At 44.0% G+C, this 20,113-nt stretch overlaps 1 protein-coding gene across 2 annotated transcripts in view; it reads right to left on the bottom strand.

The window, feature by feature from the left end:
• Positions 1–20,113, bottom strand: part of TMEM184A (transmembrane protein 184A) — an 85,353-nt gene that overhangs the window by 9,263 nt on the left and 55,977 nt on the right. For both annotated transcript variants that reach the window (XM_040356699.1, XM_040356698.1), the window contains exons 3-5: positions 14,944–15,109; positions 13,318–13,408; positions 1,356–1,431 (exon numbers count right to left, since the gene is read on the bottom strand). In XM_040356699.1, the coding sequence (XP_040212633.1) occupies positions 1,356–1,431; positions 13,318–13,408; positions 14,944–15,109 (333 nt within the window). The remainder of the gene's footprint in view (positions 1–1,355; positions 1,432–13,317; positions 13,409–14,943; positions 15,110–20,113) is intronic.

Raw genomic sequence — 20,113 nt, 5'->3', positions numbered from 1 at the left:
AAGATATTTGCTGTGTTGAAGACCCATGGTTAGATAGTGATAAAGAGCGCTTTGGCGGTGCTGTCCATTGATTTCAATGGGCAGGGGCGCTTTAGGAGCGGTGTATACACCTCTTCTAAAGCGCTTCAAAGAAGCTGCTTGCAGGACTTTATGTCCTGCCAGCGCACCGCTCCAGTGTGAAAGCACTCAGGCTTTCACACTGGTTTTGCAGAGGAGTCATTTTTCCAGGCGCTATTTTAAGTGCTAAAGCGCCTGAAAAACGCCTCCAGTGTGAAAGGGGTCTAACGGCACATATGCGTCACTGGATGGCTGATGTTTCTGTGCTAAGAGTGCACTCACACCAACGTATGCTCATCACTTGCAGTCTCCTATATGAGCGATAAACAGAGCCGTTCCGGTCTTAGGTCTATGATCACCCAGCGGAATAGCCGCCTGGATGAACGGGTCTTCTGGTCCCCTCCTGCAGCTTGTACAATCAATCCAGTGGGTAGTTAGCCACTAGGATTGCTTTTACAAGAGAGAAGAACTTTGGCTCTAAAAAAAACAAAACACAGATGATGCCTGCAGATACCGGCATCCTAGTATAACCCCTTGAAGTCCAGTGATGTACCGGTATGTCGCTGGTCATCAGGTAGTTTATGGATAAAAGGGAATGTGATGAACTGGAGCACTACAGCAATGCTTGAGTGAAAACCATACAGATCAAGTAAGTCAATGGAGGATTTTAAGGTTTGATCGACGTGTAATCTTTACAAAGCAGACAGGGCCATGGAGAAAAGAGGGAGACAGATGCCACCCAAGGCAGACATATTTTGGTGCACCTGCACCATAACAACCAATGAAGCTGTACAGGGGCTGACCATACATAGGGCTTAACATGCACTATAGATTGAGTGTCTAGTTTGTGCCCACTGTGCCTCCCTAAGTGCTACCCTTATGGGCAACACAACCCTGAAAGCAGCATTAACTAACTACCTAGATTCAAAACCCTTCTATATTATAACTCCTCCAGCATAATCATGGCACTGCTACTTCTGTTGGCTCAGTGGACAAAATCTAGTAAGTGTGAGCATATGGGATGGTTCAGACTCCTAACATCCATCCAAGGAGCAGACACAGACCAAGAGAGGGTAACATTTTCTCACATGTACCTATAAAATCCATATTGGCATGATAAATGTATGTTTTAGTTCAACAGAAAGGTTTTGATAATGGAATTGGATTAATTATTTTTAAATAAATAGTGGGTATAGGGGATGCATTCAGACCCTTACATTTATTTTATGTAAATACTTTCAGACATAACCGTTCTCTAAATTTGATTTAAATGCATCTTAATGGTGCTGAAGACTTACCTGCTTACAGAACCGGAGAAAACCAATGGAATATGACACCCCCTGCAGACAGCATGTTCCATAGTAACAGCTGGATCTGAAGAAGAAGAAAAAAAACATTATAAAATTAAATCATTAGAAAAGGATTTATTACGCTATATAGATCATATTAAATTAAAAATACATTCTTTTGGTTCATATTCATTTACAAGAAGTGTCCTGAATTAATTTTCCACTATGAAGAGCAGCGATTTTTTTTTTATTATTATTATTATTTTAAAGCACCCTGCAGCTTTATTTTTGGCATGCCAAGTACAGATTTTAATTGAAGTGTTGAGAGTTACTTTAAACTAGTGGTGCACTGAAATGAAAATTCTGGTGACTTCAGGATGCACTTGGCCAGAACCGAAAAAAAAAACAAAACTGATGGGTTTTAAAATATATATATATTTTTATAAATAAAATTGTATTATATTGAACAGTTTAATTAATATCATGAATTTAAAATTTATTGTTGGCCATTATCAGCACCTTTTGAAGCAGTGTTAAAATAATTTTTGGTGCATATTTGGTAAAAAATAAAGAAAAGAAAGAAAAGAAAGAAAAAGAAAAAGAAAAAGAAAGAACCAAAAATGCACTCCCATTAAAATATACTGAAAACATAGCAAGAACACCTAAAAAATGCATCCGTGTTGTGTTTTGATACATTATTTGAGTCACATGACCTATGAAAAACACACACTTTAAGCATGGTAAAATTGTCGCAAAAAAAATCACAGGTGTTTTCAGTAGCCGTTATCAGCTCCTTCTTTTTCTTTTGGCATAACGCTGAAAACCCAATTTTCGGCTGAAATTTGGGAGCATCAAACATTTTTTTTTAACAGGGAAAAGCATCACTACTTTAAACAAATGGCTAACAGGCTTTTAACAAGTTTAAAGAATAGCTGAAGCTTAAAGTGGAGGTTCACCCTAAAACAATTATATAACATTACATCCAGCATACTTGCGACATGAACAGTATGCTGGTATTTTTTTTTTTTCGCCGTACATACCGTTATATTGTTATTTCCCCCCCCCCCCCCCCGGCTTCCGGGTTCTGATTCCCACGGGACTGGGCGTTCCTATTCAGAGGTAGATGATTGACGTCTGGTGAAAAACTTCCCAAGGCGCATCACCAGTTTTCCGTAAATAGCCGATGTGACGGTATTGGTATGATATCCCCGTCAACGTTCCCTTCTTCCCATAACGAAAATCACCCCAATATTCCACGAGGAGGGATATCCCTGGAATTGCCCAGAAAGCCACACATGCCAAGCTTACTGCTAGAACAAGACACTTTAATGACACAAAAACTCAGCTTATATGTGGTTACATCCTGTTAGGAACGCCCCCCTCACACAGTGGGGTTTCCCATACAGATTATAGGAGACAAGTCGGAGCCGACCCTGCAGACACGTTTCTTTAGATAAAGACATCAGTGGAGTTAATTAATACACTGAAGCAATCAGAATAATTAACATACTACTTCTCTAATCATTTAGCCTGATGATACAATACACATCTTTTAAGGGTAAACACAGATCTTCTTCACACAACACAATAGATCAATTAACGTTTAGAATAGTGAGGGGACATTAGCACGTCAATAACCTGTCAGAGGAATGAATCACACATGAAATTCCTTTCTACCTCTACCCATATGGCTAGCAGGGAGCAGTAAACTGAGACATATAGGCAAATGTATCACAATGGCCCCCCTTTTGCTCCCTGCTCCGGCAAACCCGGTTGGACCTTCCCTGGTCCAGTAGGGTTGACGGGTTCAGAGCTTTTAGTCCGAGGTTAACTCCGTTTGGCATGACTGACCTCCCTTGACAACTGCTTCAGACTCAGGTATGTCACCGGGTCGTCAGATCACACGCCGGTCAGTCCCCAAGTCTTTGTGCGATCTGCAAAGTCACCAGAAGTCAGTGTGAAGACAGCGAATGGGTCTGTGCGCCGCCGTCTAGGTGTCCCGCTATGGGAGGGGGCAGGTTATGGCTCTGAAGTGACAATCACAGGAGATTCATAAAAAGAAAAAGTTATATTTGTTGAAATGCTGTAGCACTGGTGCTCAGAGTCCGGGGGGGGGGGGGGGAGAGGGGACTCAGAGCCCCATAAGGTCAGCCACCCCCTGCTCCCTCCGCAGCCGCCGGTTCTCCTCTTTGAGCTTCTCCAGCTCCATCTCCAGTTCATGGAGCCTGGGGGGGTCAGCCCGCTGTGACCTCAGGTGGTTGTTCTCCTCCTCCATGCGGCTTATGCACTCCTCCAGCTCTATGTACTCACGGATCAGATCCTGCTTGCTCATGTCCTGCAGGCTTTCCACGTGGTCCTTCATCATCAGGAACTGGGTGGTGGTGTAAGGGGCCACCGGTGGGCCCTTGGCGAACATCTCGGCCCGCATCTGGGGCGCCCGCTGCGATTCCATCTCCTCCAGTCGCTTCTTCTCCTCCCAGGTCCGCTGGTTATATGACTTCCAGGACCTCTTCTTCTTGGAGGGTAGCTGGCGGTGCCTCTTTCTGCCCAGCTCCCTCCAAGGCCCCTCCGGCTCATGGCTGTCGCCCATGACCAGCTGACAATGGTGTTCCCTGTTGTCCATAATAACAGATTGTACCATGAGGGCTTCGTAAGGGGTGCCCAATGGTTCTTCCTGACCCAGCTCCTGGGGATCCCAAGCCGAGTCTACACAATGGGCTGCTGCTGGTGGGCGGTACCCAGGTTGAGACCAATTTGACCTGGTGTTGTCATTCATGGGGCAATTCTGCTTGAAGTGACCCAACTGTTTGCACCGGAAGCAGCGTTGTTCGTTGTCCTCCTGGCGTGGGTAGCGAGGGCTATATGTCATCGGTCTGTTAGGCGGTTGGTATCTAGCGGCTGGTGGGTGTGAGGGCGCCGTTGGTTGTGGGGGTTGTACCCGTGGTGTGACCTGGTTTGTCTTGCGAGTATCCGCATATTCATCCGCCAACTTCGCGGCCTCTGGTAGAGTCATGGGCCTGCGATCTCTCACCCAATCCTTGACGTCCGTCTGGATGTGATTGTAAAATTGCTCCAGGAGCATTAGTTGCAAAATGTCCTCTGCGGTGGTGGCCTGGCTGCTGTTAACCCAGTTAGAGGCCGACAGGGACAACTGGCATGCCCATTCCGCGTAAGAGTCTTTCGTGGTTTTGCGTGAGTCCCTGAACTTCTGTCGGTGGGACTCTGGGGTTACCGCATAACGAGCCAGGAGCACTTCTTTAACCCTGGCGTAGCTATGGATATCCTGATCTGGCACGGTCCGGAAAGCATCAGAAGCTTTGCCTGACAGTTTGCCTGACAATATTGCAACCCACTCTCTTCTAGCTATTCGGTGCAGGTTACATTGTCGCTCAAAATCCGCCAGGTAGTTATCAATTTCACAGTCCTTTTCATCAAAAGCTTTAAAAGCGCTAAACGGAATCTTCCTTGCGTCTGCTGTGCTGTACTCACTGTTCGGAGAAGGTGCGGCTGCTTGTTGGACTGCTGCCAGTTTTAACTGTAGTTCTGCGTCCCTTATTTGTTTATCCTTCTGTAGCTCTGCGTCTCTTATTTGTTTATCCTTCTGTAGTTCTTCGTCTCTTATTTCTTTAGCCTCCTTCGCTAACAGGTCCATCACTCTCAGCACCACATCTGCCGTTGGGTTCGGGCCGAACCACGCTAGCTTCTCTCTCATTAGCTTGTTGGCTGGCGATTACTCCTCCTGAATCACTGGTGTCTCCATCTCTTGTACTGCTGGCGTTGCTGCAATCCCGTCCTCCTGGTCTATCTCCATTGATTCTGCTATGATGACCCGCTTGGTTTTGTTGCTAGCAATCCTTCCACGAACTTCCAGTAGTTCTTCCAGTGTCTGCTTGGAATCCGGGTGTGAAGGGGAATAGAAGGGAAAAATCCCACTGCTGCCAACCAATTGTGACGGTATTGGTATGATATCCCCGTCAACGTTCCCTTCTTCCCATAACGAAAATCACCCCAATATTCCACGAGGAGGGATATCCCTGGAATCGCCCAGAAAGCCACACATGCCAAGCTTACTGCTAGAACAAGACACTTTAATGACACAAAAACTCAGCTTATATGTGGTTACAGCCTGTTAGGAACGCCCCCCTCACACAGTGGGGTTTGCCATACAGATTATAGGAGACAAGTCGGAGCCGACCCTGCAGACACGTTTCTTTAGATAAAGACATCAGTGGAGTTAATTAATACACTGAAGCAATCAGAATAATTAACATACTACTTCTCTAATCATTTAGCCTGATGATACAATACACATCTTTTAAGGGTAAACACAGATCTTCTTCACACAACACAATAGATCAATTAACGTTTAGAATAGTGAGGGGACATTAGCACGTCAATAACCTGTCAGAGGAATGAATCACACATGAAATTCCTTTCTACCTCTACCCATATGGCTAGCAGGGAGCAGTAAACAGACATATAGGCAAATGTATCACAGCCGACCTGCGAGTCGACTCTATACGGCACCTGCGCCCGCCGTGTAGAGCTAACTGCGCAGGCGCCATATAGAGGCGACTCGCAGGTTGGCTATTTACGGAAAACTGGTGACGCGCCTTATGCGCCTTGGGAAGTTTTTCACCAGACGTCAATCATCTACCTCTGGATAGAAACGCCCACTCCCACGGGAATCAGAACCCGGAAGCCGGGGGGAAAATAACAATATAACGGTATGTACGGCGAAAAAATAAATAAATACCAGCATACTGTTCATGTCGCATGCTGGATGCTGGATGTAATGTTATATAATTGTTTTAGGGTGAACCTCCACTTTAAGCTGGCCATTTAAAGAGTCCACAGATTCCCCCACTTATGCTACACAGTGTAGACGGGAAAATCTCTTAATGTCGGCTCCTGTATTTTTTTTTTTTTAAATCAAAAATACGTTTATTGTAATACTACAAACATATAAATATACACAGACAGATCAATAGAAAGTGCATCAGAATGGGAAAGGGGATATACAACATGTACTCCCATAGTGACAAACCTCCAAATCTTACATAATGCCGAGACATACATTAATTAAGTGAACGAATCATTATCTACACTTCAGACGTATAGAAGGATGGATATGATGTTATAACTCACTTCATCATACAAGGCATTACCACATTAGATTAGTCTGACTGTGTATTCCAATAGTAACTCTTTAACTCCGGATGTAGAAAGATAAAACAAAATAGGTATAGGAAGAAAAGAAAAGGGGGGGGGGGGAAGAAAGAAAGACAAAGAAGAGAAGAAGAAGAGAGAAAGGATCTTTATACCTTGGACTGTGGTCCTCAACATATTTCCATCCTCCACCTGGTGTAACAGAGGTTGGTGTGGTATTCTCACTCCTCATATCCCACCATTAATACACTTACACCATTCAATATTGATTTATCGTCATTTGTATTGAGGTATCATCCCTGTAACAATCTGTCCCTCACCAGTTGAAGAGGTCCCAATCCTGGGACATCTAACCATGGCTGCCATAATGAATAAAACTTTTTCGAAGCACCCCTGTGTTGGTATGTTAGTTTTTCACGAATCAATAGATTATTAACCTGTTTCACCCATAGTGTGCCTGTTGGTACCCTCGGAGTAATCCACACCTTCGCAATCTCCTTACGAGCCAGGTAAAGCAACCGTAGCACCGCAGTGTGACCGTTTGGTGACAGATCAGGTAACTCCAGAACGCCAAGAAGGCAGACCACTGGGTCAGTAATAACTGGTATCTGAAATACCTGGGCTATAGTATCAAGGACATATTTCCAGTACCTAAAAAGTTTCGGGCATTTCCAGAACATGTGTAAGAGATCCCCAGTATGCGCATTACATTTTGGGCACAAAGGTGTCTCTCTAAAACCCCATTTATGGAGCCTAGCCGGAGTTCTGTATACCCTATGCAATAAGTATAGGTGAGAGAGCCTCTGTGATGCCGATACAGATACCAGTGGGGCGGATGTCAGACACAGTTCCCATGCTTCCCCATCTATAGGACCCAAATCCCGTTCCCACCCTCGTCTGCAGGGGAGTTTACTTGCATCATGTGTAGATTGGATCAATCTTGCATAGACCCTTGATATCATACCCGCCCGGTCATCAGCAAAGAGCACATCCCTCGTCAGAGGATGTACTGTTACAGCTGGTCGGACAAGTCTGTTTTCGCATTGTACAGCGCGTCTTAGTTGCAGGTATTGGTAAAATTGGGAATTACATAAACCATATTCCTCTTTTAGGATCGCAAAGGATTTAAATTTGGTTCCAGAGAACAGCTGGGCGATATAATGTATGCCCAACTCTTCCCAGGGGCCAAATCCCTTCAACTTAAGAAGTTCACAATAATATCTGTTCCTCCATATAGGGGTGAACTGGCACATTGTCTTGACCTTAAAGATGGTCCTTACATATTCCCATAACTTATTTAATAGATTAACTGTGGGCAGTGCAGTAGGGAATTGAGTAAGGCCTGCCTCTAGATACACCAGTGCTGGAAGGGTTGAGTCCACCGGGACTATTAGTGATCTTATCGGGTCAGATTCATCCGCTGTTCCCCAATTAGCAAGTTGCTGGAGCTGTGACGCTATGAAATAAAACCGAGAATGCGGAACTGCCACCCCCCCCCTGATCTTTTGGTAGTTGCAAAGAATGCAAACTAATGCGGGCCGATCCCCCCCCCCCCATATCAACTCTCTGAATTGAGAATCTATACGGGTAAACCATCTGTGAGTGATCCAGATCGGGGAGTTGTGAAAAATATATAAAAGTTGAGGTGCCCATATCATCTTAATTAAGTTAACTCTTCCGGTCACGGATAGAGGTAACTTTCTCCAGGCCGAGCATTTCAGCCGTAGTTTCTGCATCAGTGGAGATAGGTTTTTGTCAAGGTATTGGGAAGGACTTGGCGTGACCTGTATGCCCAAGTAACGGAATTCATCTACTACTGCAATGTCCTTCGCACAGTCCGGCAGAGGGCCTGGCAAGGGGTCTAGAGGCAGAATAACTGACTTGTTCCAGTTAATACTGAACCCCGAGAGCCGACCAAAGTCAGTAATCAGGCCCATTACATTTTGCAGGGAGCCTACGGCTCCTGTATTTTGACAGCTGGCACAAGCCTGAACAGTGGCTGCATCTGATTGGCTACAATCACTGTTCAGCCTACTTTTTCTTCCGCCCAGCTCCTTCAATATCTTAATAGGAGTTTGAAGAGCTGGATGGTGTCAGCAGGGCCACCTATGCCTGGATTTACAGCCAATTCACAGGAATTGGCTGAAATTTAAGCAGTGTATGGCCCAGCTTAACTGAAAGCCTGCCAGAATAAAAATCTCTGTTTAACATTTATAAACTGGAGCGAAAGGGAGCTTTGAAGCCCAACTCCAGAGACATTTTTACTTCCCTGGGGCTGTGCCTGCACTGCATGGGCTAACTGCTCATTTTATCTAGGGGTGAACACTGAGCCTATACTCACCGGATCCTTTGATCCTCTGGAAAACATCCAGTTATGGATTGTTCCTGACGTCTTCACGTCCAGAGCTGGTCGTGATGACATCAGGAACAGTCCAACGCACAAGACCGTTAGATCGCCAGGGGGCAGGAGCCGCAGCGACTGGTCTTTTGCTTAAAGGATTAGGGCTCTCCAATCCCCTAGAGCAGTTAACCCATACTGTGCGGACACAGCCCCACTGATTTCAATGGACAGGGGTTCTTTAGGAGCGGTGTATACACCGCTCCTAAAGTGCCTCAAAAGAAGCTGCTTGCAGGACTATTTTTGATGTCCTGCCAGCGCAGCGCCCCAGTGTGAAAGCACTCAGGCTTTCACACTGGGACTGCAGATGAGGCATTTTCAGGCGCTTTACAGGTGCTATTTTTAAATGCCTCCAGTGTGAAAGGGGTCTAATGAACACAAGCTAAACATATGCATCACTGGATGGCTGATGTTTCTATGCCAAGAGTGCATTCACACCAAAGACAGCTCATGGTACCCACTAACAATTGGTAGCTGGTGGGATCGGCTCCCAGTGATATGATCACTGTAACAGTCATTCACAATGGTCACAATTGCCGATCCTTCCTACCCCCAGGCATTCAGAACCTTTTATTAAGGGACGCCAGGGTAGGCGGGGAGGAGTAAAAGTGGAACAGAACTCAAAACATTCTAGGGAACATCTAGGAGAGGTTAATATTACCCAAGTAGTACTCTTAAAAAATACCCTTTGTCTTTAATTCTATCTTAAAATTAGCCGGTATGTGAGGGTGCCTTGGCACACCTGTGCCTGCAGCCTCCTAGTTGTGTATCTGCAGAGTGAGATTGAAGGCATTGCTGCCTCCAACTCAAGGCTCAGGAGATTTGAAGTGAGATTTGGTGAGGTCACTACTGTGCTGCTCACTGTTCTCCATGCTGAAGGCACGGGGAGGCAAAATCCTGCCTCTACCAAGATGGCCGCCTCCATAATGAGACACAATGCTGATCTAGCCATGGTAAGTGAGTAATGGGGAAAATATGAGCTGCAGGAAGACCTCAGGCAATACTGGTGACCAGTCCTTCACCTTCTGTCTTTTTTGGGGCACAGTTTGCAGTTTCCTTTCTAGCATGTAGGAACCCTTGAAATACCTTTCTGGTCTCAGAGAACCCATGATGATTATTACTTTATCTACAGCTCAGGGTACATTGGTGTGATTGTCAAACAGGAAGAACGCTTTTTATATTTAGGGTCAATAGGACACTGCAGAGATCACTGCTCTTGGTAGTTACTCATATGGGAGGCAGAAGTTGCTCATTGCTCAAGGAACCTTTAGCAAAAAAACAAAAGAACAAAAGCTGGACAGCCGCACTCCAAAATTTTCTTTAAAAGAGATGTCTTTATTTTCAACTGTGCATACAGTCACTGCAAGCCCACAAAAATCAGTATGGCCAACGTTTCGCACTGGCGTCAGTGCTTAGTCATGGCTAGCAAGGTTCACACTACAAATGAAATATATACACAAAACATACAATCATGTGATGAAAAGCCCTGCCTACAGCAGGGAGGAATCAATTAAGTTAATCAAGCAGTAAATCAAACGGCACTTTAAACAGCTGAAATATGGGTTAAACCTCCCTCAAGTGTGTCCCTTTGTAAAAAAGGGAGAAAGCGTGAAAAACACATATTGATTTGTGAAAATCTGTGTATAAATGAAAATCAAAATGAAATGACAATGAAGATAAACAAATATATAAAAATAGAAATACCCATAAAATTACTTATAAAGTTTCTCAAAATCAGACCACAACATATATGTATAGGTATAGTCTCACTTAAAAAATAAGAAATAATTATAATAATAAAAAAATTCTCTATTATGTGTATACATGTACATATATATATATATATATAGAAGCGCTCTGATCCGTGGTCATTTAGTGACTCAAAAATGCATAAGTTATTGGAATAAATTAATTAGTGAAGCCAAAATAGACCTATTTTAGGGAATAAACTGTGAAATAGCAAAATCAAATAATAAATTGATGGGAGAATCGCTACATGAATGGACATTAAGTTAAAGTTCAATAGTGAGTAAGACCTTATAATGAATGAGTCAGTGAAAACAAAATCATATGGATATGATGTGCGTGAACATCATGCAGGTAATGACAACATCTGTTAAGGTGCCTTACCCAATAAATGTGATCGTGATGAACATGGTAACGGTTATTTTACCATTAGGTAGATGATGATCTAGTGCAAAAGTCTGAGGTCAAGTGTGGTAATGTGCAATCGATCTGTCTAAATATTTATCCATTCAGAGGTCTAATACATGAATGTAAGAGTATACATAATAAAGAAGCTGGTTATGCTCTGAAAGAGCAGACCAGCGACCATATACATATAAGTGTTGGGTTTTTTTTTTTTTTTTTTTTTTATATATATTTTTTTTTATTTATTATCCGGTTAAGGAACTGTGTGAGTGACCTCGCACAAGTAAACAGTTCCTCACACAGTTCCTTAACCGGATAATAAATAAAAAAAAATATATATAAAAAAAAAAAAAAAAAAAAAAAACCCAACACTTATATGTATATGGTCGCTGGTCTGCTCTTTCAGAGCATAACCAGCTTCTTTATTATGTATACTCTTACATTCATGTATTAGACCTCTGAATGGATAAATATTTAGACAGATCGATTGCACATTACCACACTTGACCTCAGACTTTTGCACTAGATCATCATCTACCTAATGGTAAAATAACCGTTACCATGTTCATCACGATCACATTTATTGGGTAAGGCACCTTAACAGATGTTGTCATTACCTGCATGATGTTCACGCACATCATATCCATATGATTTTGTTTTCACTGACTCATTCATTATAAGGTCTTACTCACTATTGAACTTTAACTTAATGTCCATTCATGTAGCGATTCTCCCATCAATTTATTATTTGATTTTGCTATTTCACAGTTTATTCCCTAAAATAGGTCTATTTTGGCTTCACTAATTAATTTATTCCAATAACTTATGCATTTTTGAGTCACTAAATGACCACGGATCAGAGCGCTTCTATATATATATATATATGTACATGTATACACATAATAGAGAATTTTTTTATTATTATAATTATTTCTTATTTTTTAAGTGAGACTATACCTATACATATATGTTGTGGTCTGATTTTGAGAAACTTTATAAGTAATTTTATGGGTATTTCTATTTTTATATATTTGTTTATCTTCATTGTCATTTCATTTTGATTTTCATTTATACACAGATTTTCACAAATCAATATGTGTTTTTCACGCTTTCTCCCTTTTTTACAAAGGGACACACTTGAGGGAGGTTTAACCCATATTTCAGCTGTTTAAAGTGCCGTTTGATTTACTGCTTGATTAACTTAATTGATTCCTCCCTGCTGTAGGCAGGGCTTTTCATCACATGATTGTATGTTTTGTGTATATATTTCATTTGTAGTGTGAACCTTGCTAGCCATGACTAAGCACTGACGCCAGTGCGAAACGTTGGCCATACTGATTTTTGTGGGCTTGCAGTGACTGTATGCACAGTTGAAAATAAAGACATCTCTTTTAAAGAAAATTTTGGAGTGCGGCTGTCCAGCTTTTGTTCTTTTGTTTTTTTGCTATTACCGCATTGCCAGCACCCTGGTGGTTCAACAACCCCTGATCATCACGAGGCTCACCTGGAGCGGTGAGAATTCTGTCAAGGAACCTTTAGGCCTCGTACACACGACCGAACATGTCCGCTGAAACTGGTCCGCGGACCAGTTTCAGAGGACAGATCCGATCGTGTGTACAGGCTAGTGGACAGATTTCCAGCGGACTAAAGTTTCTTAGTATGCTAAGAAACTTGTCCGCTAGAGAGCTGTCCGTCGGACATGTCCGCTGGTTAGTACGTCTAACCAGCGGACCGAAATCCTGCGCATGCATCGAATTGATTCGACGCATGCGTGGAAGCATTGAACTTGCGCGATAGAGAACGATGGTGTCGTCTACGTCACCGCGTTCTCTGTCCGCAGGGATTTCGGTTTGATGGTGTGTACAGAAATCAGACCGAAATCTCCGAGCGGACATGTCCGATGAAAACGGTCCGCGGACCGTTTTCATCGGACATGTCCCCTCGTCTGTACGAGGCCTTAGAAACCTCTGGGAGGAACCCAGGTTGAGAAAGGTTGGCCTAAACTGTCATTAGTGGAAAAGTACTGGTTAGCTAATCACACTAGTCACAGTAGGAAACCCACCGTGTGCCTACTTGTCGGCAGATGGCAAAGACTGCTTTACCACTTTGCCAAACATTACTGAACAATAAGGCGTGTGTCTGTATGCCTACATTGGGGACATTGTACAGTAAGCTCCCCATGGCAGAGAACAATGAATTGTATGTACTCCAAACACCTACAATAAGATTCTATAAACAAATTAATTTACTCACTTTATTGGCTTCCCACGAATCTCCACCATAATCGAACTCTCCCCACCTAGGTACTCAAAGCAAAGACTGAGGAAACTGTATATGACAAATGCTGTTGGGAAGAAAGATAAAACAAGATATGATGCAAGCAATGTAGTACAGCAATCAAGAAAAAAAAAATCTGTTTAAATGTATCCCCCCTATCCCAAAAGGTGCCAGACGTGGCAGCGGATGGGGGGGTCGAGGCAGACAAGTGAAGCTTACACTTTTGAGTTGAACCCCGTTTTCTTTAATGCAGCTCTGTTTTTATTAATAGATAATTAGGTGTATTTTTTAAATGCAAGCTGTGCAAGTATCTGAATTTGACTTGGGATCAACTATTTACAATCTCCTATACAGCAGTACTCAGACTGGGAGGGGGAGGAATAGCATGACCACAACAGCCACTTTTGCTAATAGGAGGAGAGAGCAGAATGACAAAGATGAGCTCATCAGACTGCCGTTTCACCTTTCAATGTCCAGTCACAGTGGGTGGGTCGGTGGGTAGAGAGGGTAGGGTGTTAGTTCAGATTTCCATTTTTTATGAAAAGGTGAACTTACACTTTAATAGCACAAGCTAGTGAAAACTACACAAATAACTAAAATTACTCATCACATCAATCCCTCTCTTACTGGATGACTTTGTCCAAATTTTCATTGGGTGACAGCCAGTATGCCCGAAGGCAGGCTGACATTCTGCCTGTGTACCGAGTCCAATCACACGCATGCGTGCCCCAGACCCGGATGTGCAGGAGCGCGTACTAGGTACGTGATTCTGCGCAGCAGAACCACCTTGCCGCCATATATGTAAGATATGTGGTGTAGTGGGTAGCACTTTTGCCTAGCATTAAAAAAGGTCGCTGGGTCGAATCCCGACCACGACACTACCTGCCTGGAGTTTGCATGTTCTCTCTGTGCCTGCTTGGGTTTCCTCCCACACTCCAAAGACATGCTGATAGGTTAATTGGCTTCTGTATAAAATTGGCCCTAGTATATGAATGTGAGTTAGGGACCTCAGATTGTAAGCTCCTTGAGGGTAGGGGCCGATGTGAATGTACAATGTATATCTAAAGCGCTGTGTAAATTGACAGCGCCATACAAGTACCTTAATGATAATAATAATAATAATAATAATAATAATATGGTTGGCAACAGTTAAAAACAGCTGCACTTTCTTCTCTGTTGGCTCCCTAGATCTGGCCATAGATGTATCTTTTTTTTTCATTCAGCCAATGAGCTAAAAAACAAAACAAAAAAAAACGAATTCCTCCATCCACACATATGAGGTGGATCCTCCCGACTGAGACATTGTATTGTAACAGTAAGACTATCTGCTGTCAGAATACACTAAATCAGTGGATGCAGCCCGTTGGCTGCAGCTGCTGATCCAGAAAACCTTTCCAACGTTCCTGTACGACAGAAGTTGTTCATTAGATCGAGCGGGAGCGACCAAACCTGGGTTGGAACTCGGCTGGACCCCGCCAAACCAGGTGCATTTTGGTCCATCTATAGCCAGTTTTAGTCACGCTATAGCTGCTTGATGCAGTTACTGTAGCACAATATTTTTTTTTCACAAGAAAACTGTAGCACAATATTTAATTCCCTCACCTTCATAGCAATCCCTTACTGAGTCAAAGTACACATAGTACTGGTCATTGCCGATGAGCAAGAGGCTCAGCCAGGAGTCAAAGGAGTAGATGGGCACAATGAACAAGATCCGAATGATGTAGCGCTGCTCATTTGGGATAGTGTAATTTCTTAGATGAATGTAGATCTGTAGGAAGAAAAAAGCATTAGTAGTGGAATGGATTTACTAAAGGCGTATATAAAGCCAAAACATTTATTCTAAATTTTAGATGGAATGAAGTGAATATAGGGTTAAATACTGTCTTTTTTTTTTGCTGCCCGTTTCTTTCTGGGTAGATGTACCCATTATTTGTACTGGTGTAGTTCACAGAATATTATTATTATAATACAGGATTTATATAGCGCCAACAGTTTGCGCAGCGCTTTACATCAGGGAAGACAGTACAGTCACAATACAAATCAATACAGGAGGGATCAGAGGGCCCTGCTCCTTAGAGCTTACAATCTAGAAGGGATGGTCAAGTGAAACAAAGGGTAGTTAGCTGTGGCTTCTCTGAAGAGAAGGGTTTTCAGGGATCCTCTAAAAGCTGATAGAGAAGGAGATAGATGGATAGATTGGGGTAAGGAGTTCCATAGGCATGGAGAGGCTCTAGAAAAGTCCTGGAGACGAGCATTGGAGCAGGTGATGAGAGAGCTAGAGAGTAGGAGGTCTTGAGGAGAACGAAGAGAACGTACAGGTTGGCATTTAGAAACTAGGTCAGTGATGTAGCTGGGGGCAGAGTTGTGGATGGCTTTGTAGGTAATTGTTAGAATTTTGAATTTAATTAGTTGGGTGAGCGGAAGCCAGCGGAGGGATTGACAGAGGGGAGTAGCAGAGACAGAGCGGTTGGTAAGGTGGATTAATTTGGCAGCAGCATTCATGATGGACTGAAGGGGGGATAGAGTATGCAGAGGTAAGCCAATGAGGAGGGAGTTGCAGTAATCAAGGCGAGAGATGACCAGGGAGTGAATTAAGAGTTTTGTGGTGTCATTGGTTAGAAAGGGGCGTATTTTGGAGATGTTGCAAAGGTTGAGGCGGCAAGATTTGGACAGTGATTGAACGTGAGGCTTAAAGGAGAGTTCAGAGTCCAGGACTACTCCTAGGACCTTGACATGTGGGGATTGACTGATAGTTGTACCATTAATTTTGACAGAGAGATCAGGGGAAGAGGCATGTGGGGGAGGAAAAATTATAAGTTCCGTTTTGGATAGGTTGAGTTTGAGGAAGTGGTGCGACATCCAAACTGATATATCTGATAGTAAATTAGTGATACGTGAGGAGAATGAAGAAGTGAGTTGAGGGGTAGAGAAATAGATTTGAGTGTCATCAGCGTAAAGATGGTATTGGAAGCCGTGGGAGGCTATCAGCTGACCCAGGGAGGAGGTGTAGATAGAAAATAGGAGAGGTCCAAGAACAGAACCTTGGGGGACCCCAACAGAGAATGGAAGAGGAGAGGAGGAAGTAGAGTTGTAAGCAACGCTGAAGGAGCGGTTGGATAAGTAGGTGGAGAACCAGCGAAGAGTACAGTCACGGAGACCAAAATTGTGGAGTTTTTTGAGGAGGAGTGGGTAAGTCAACCGTATCGAAGGCGGCAGAGAGGTCCAGGAGTAGGAGCACAGAATAGTGTCCCTTAGTTTTGGCTGTTAGTATATAGTTTGTTAGTTTTAGGAGAGCAGTTTCTGTGGAATGTTGAGGACGAAATCCAGACTGAATGGAGGTTATTTTGAGCAAGGTGGACGCTCAGTTGGTTGTAGACTAGACGTTCAAGGAGTTTGGATAAAAAGGGGAGCATGGAGATGGGGCGTAGGTTGTCAAGATTGGATGGGTCCAGTGAGGCCTTTTTAAGTATGGGGCTGACTAGTGCATGTTTTAAAGAGTTAGGGAAGATGCCAGAAGAGAGGGAGAGATTGAAGATGTGGGTTAGAGAGTGTAGAATCGAGCCAGAGGGTGAACGTAGCATTTGCGAGGGAACAGGATCCAGAGCACAGGTGGTAAGATGGACATTAGCAAGTAATTTAGTGACCTCGTCTATAGTGGTGGGGTTGAAAGAGGGAAGTAATGACTGTACCTGTAGGCATGAGGCGTGAGGCATGGAGGGTATCTGAACAGTAGAGATCTCGTTGCGAATTGTATCAATCTTCCGCTTGAAGTGATTGGCGATCTCCTGTACGGTGAGTGAGTTAGTGGGTGGAGGCAATGGAGGACGAAGGAGAGAGTTGAAAGTAGAGAAGAGTTGACGGGGACGGGATGATAAGTTTTTAATAAGGGTGATAAAATAGGTCTGCTTGGCAGTGAAGAGGCTGGAATTGTATATTTGGAGGGCAGATTTATACTGGGCGAAGTCTTCCTGGGACTTAGTCTTGCGCCACAGGCGCTCGAGAGCACGGCTATGTTTTTTCAGACTTCTAGTATCATCTGTTTGCCAGGGTTGAAGGGGACGGAATAGACCTAGGAAGGCTGATAACATTGCTTGGGGTTTCAGTTCAGTCTACAGCAGGGGTGCCCAACCTTTTGAAGAGCGAGGGCCACTTAAGCGACTTGGGACCAGTCTCGGGCCACAAGGAGGGAAAAGGGTGGATGGCATGTCTGTGTCCGCTCTGCATATGCAGAGCGGACACGGACACAGCCCACTATACTTTTTTACTAGCAGATTGGATTGGAGTTAGGACACAAGTCGGTTTTTGTTTGCCACTACTTAGAGGTAAAAGGGGGGTCCAATTGGTCAGACTGTCGGACTGACCATGTGAAAGGGTCCCAAGGCTGCTTTCACAATGATGTGCTGCGGTTTACCCGCACTGCAGTGTACCTTTGGCTTTCCTGCACTTTGCACCAAACCTGCAAAATATAATAGAAGTCTATTGCACTTTCAGAAAGCTCACCAAACTCACAGGTAATAACAGAAGTTTATGGCTCACTGCAGGTAACCCACAGATAAACTGCTCTGCACCTGCTGATCAGTTTAGAAACAGCCCAGTAACCACTGCAGAACAGATATGCCCATATATACACTATTAGGTAGATTCAGTAAGAGTTAGGCCGGCTTATCAGTAGATAAGCCGACCTAACTCAGAATCTACGCCGACTTATGTTTAAGTGTATTCTCAAACAGAGATACGCTTAAACATATCTAAGATAGGACGGCTTGCGCCGTCCTATCTTAGGTTGCAATATTGAGGCTGGCCGCTAGGTGGTGCTTCCATTGCGGTCGGCAAAGAATATGCAAATTGGTAGATACGCCGATTCACGAACGTACGCCCGGCCGACGCAGTACTTTTACGCCATTTACGTAAGAGATAGGCCGCGTAAAGTTAGAGCTAGGCCCTAGTTGGCCTAGCCAATGTTAAGGATGGCCGCCGTTCCCGCGTCGAAATTCAAAATTTTGACATCGTTTGCGCAAGTCGTCCGTGAATAGGGATTCACGTCGTTTATGTCCACGTCGAAATCAATAGGCCCGTGCAGCGGACGTAGCCGCAATGCATACTGGGAAATGTAGGCGCGCGGCGCATGCGCAGTTGAAAAATAACGTCAATCACGTCAGGTCAAGCCTCATTGTAATAAAACACGCCCCCCTTTCACAAATTTGAATTAGGCGCCCTTACGCCCGCTGCATTTACGCTACGCCGCGGTAAGTAGGAGGCAAGTACTTTGAGAATACAGTACTTGCCTCTCTGACTTAAGGCGGCGTAGTGTAAACACGCTAGGCTACACCGCCTTATAGTTGCGCGCCCCTACCTGAATCTAGGTATGTGATTTTAGTAATAAACTGACCTTTAATAACAGTATTCTAATCTATTCTATTCCAGAGCAGGAGGTCGCGGGCCACATCAGAGGGCTCCGCTGGGCCACTGGTTGGGTACCCCTGGTCTACAGTAAGGTCTCTTTCACACTGGCGGTCTGATTAGGTCCTCCTATCAGTTTTTGACCCGATCGGACCCTCCATTCTACTCTATGGAGGGGTGGTTGTAAACGGACATGTGTCCATTTGCAGCCACCTACATCCAATCTGATCCAATTTGCTAAAAACAGATGGGGATTTGTTCCCCTTCCGTTTAGCGAATTGGATCAGATTGCAGTTTGGTGTAAGTGTGAGTGAGTGAGAGACTTGTAAAGTGCAACACATGCGAACTGAATCGCTTCTCGGGGCGCTGTATCCATTTCATGGGTAAGGAACCCCTTGACCTCAGAAGAGATGGGTTTTAATCTTTCTCCTGAAGGCCAAGTGGTCTAACTCCAGTCGGATGTTGGTTGGTAGTGCATTCCACAGGCGAGGTCCCTGGACTGCAAATCTTCGATCTCCTTTGGACTTGTATCTGGCTTTGGGTATCTGGAATAGGTTTTGATTGGTGGATCGCAGAATGCAATTGGGGTTATGGGCCCATGGACAGGTGGTCTGTTTACATCCAACCACCCATAGAGGAGAGTGGGCTGTGTCTGCATAGGCGGAACCAACACAGATCAGCCATTTGCCTGCTCAGCGGACAGATCCCCCGCTAAGCAAGTGGGCTAGTTCTGACGGAGTTAAAAGGTAGCCCAAGTTCCAAGGAAACTGGATTTTTTTTGTGCTCGCAGAAAAATAAGAAAACAAGTGCAGCCACCACATCTAAGGTCCGGTATGTTGCAATGCATTACATTTTTTTGTTCCTGTGTTTAGAAAGTAATAATTTCTCACTTAGCTCACACAACCCAATAAAAGAGGTGTGTTAGAAATGGCCATGAGAAATCAGAATACGTTATCAGCAGACAATGGCCAATCAATAGGTGAGCACACAACGAACAGGAAGAGAAGGCCAGGTAGACACGGAGCTGTCATTACATACAGGACAAGGGTCACTTCTCTGATCAAACATACAAGCAGCCAGTGGCAACTGGAGATATCACTGTAGGTATGACAACACTCAAAATCAGCAATAAAAGCATGTGATCTGAGCCATTCTGCCCTATTACACATGTACAGCTGCTGATTAAATAGTTTGATGATTACAGAGGCTCACAAGTGACAGCCGGACAGCGATGACTCAATGCCTTGTGCTACAATCACCCATTATCTCATATACTGGATTTTCCCCACACCAACAGAATAGGAACATCACGGAAAGGAAACTGACTAGATAAAAATTGTAAGTGAGTAATGAAATGAAGAAATCAGTGATA

This window comes from Rana temporaria, chromosome 6, assembly GCF_905171775.1.
Source record: "Rana temporaria chromosome 6, aRanTem1.1, whole genome shotgun sequence".
NCBI classification, from domain to species: domain Eukaryota; kingdom Metazoa; phylum Chordata; class Amphibia; order Anura; family Ranidae; genus Rana; species Rana temporaria.
The sequence above is the reverse complement of the archived record's forward strand: the minus strand, read 5'-3'. Positions and strand labels throughout refer to the sequence as shown.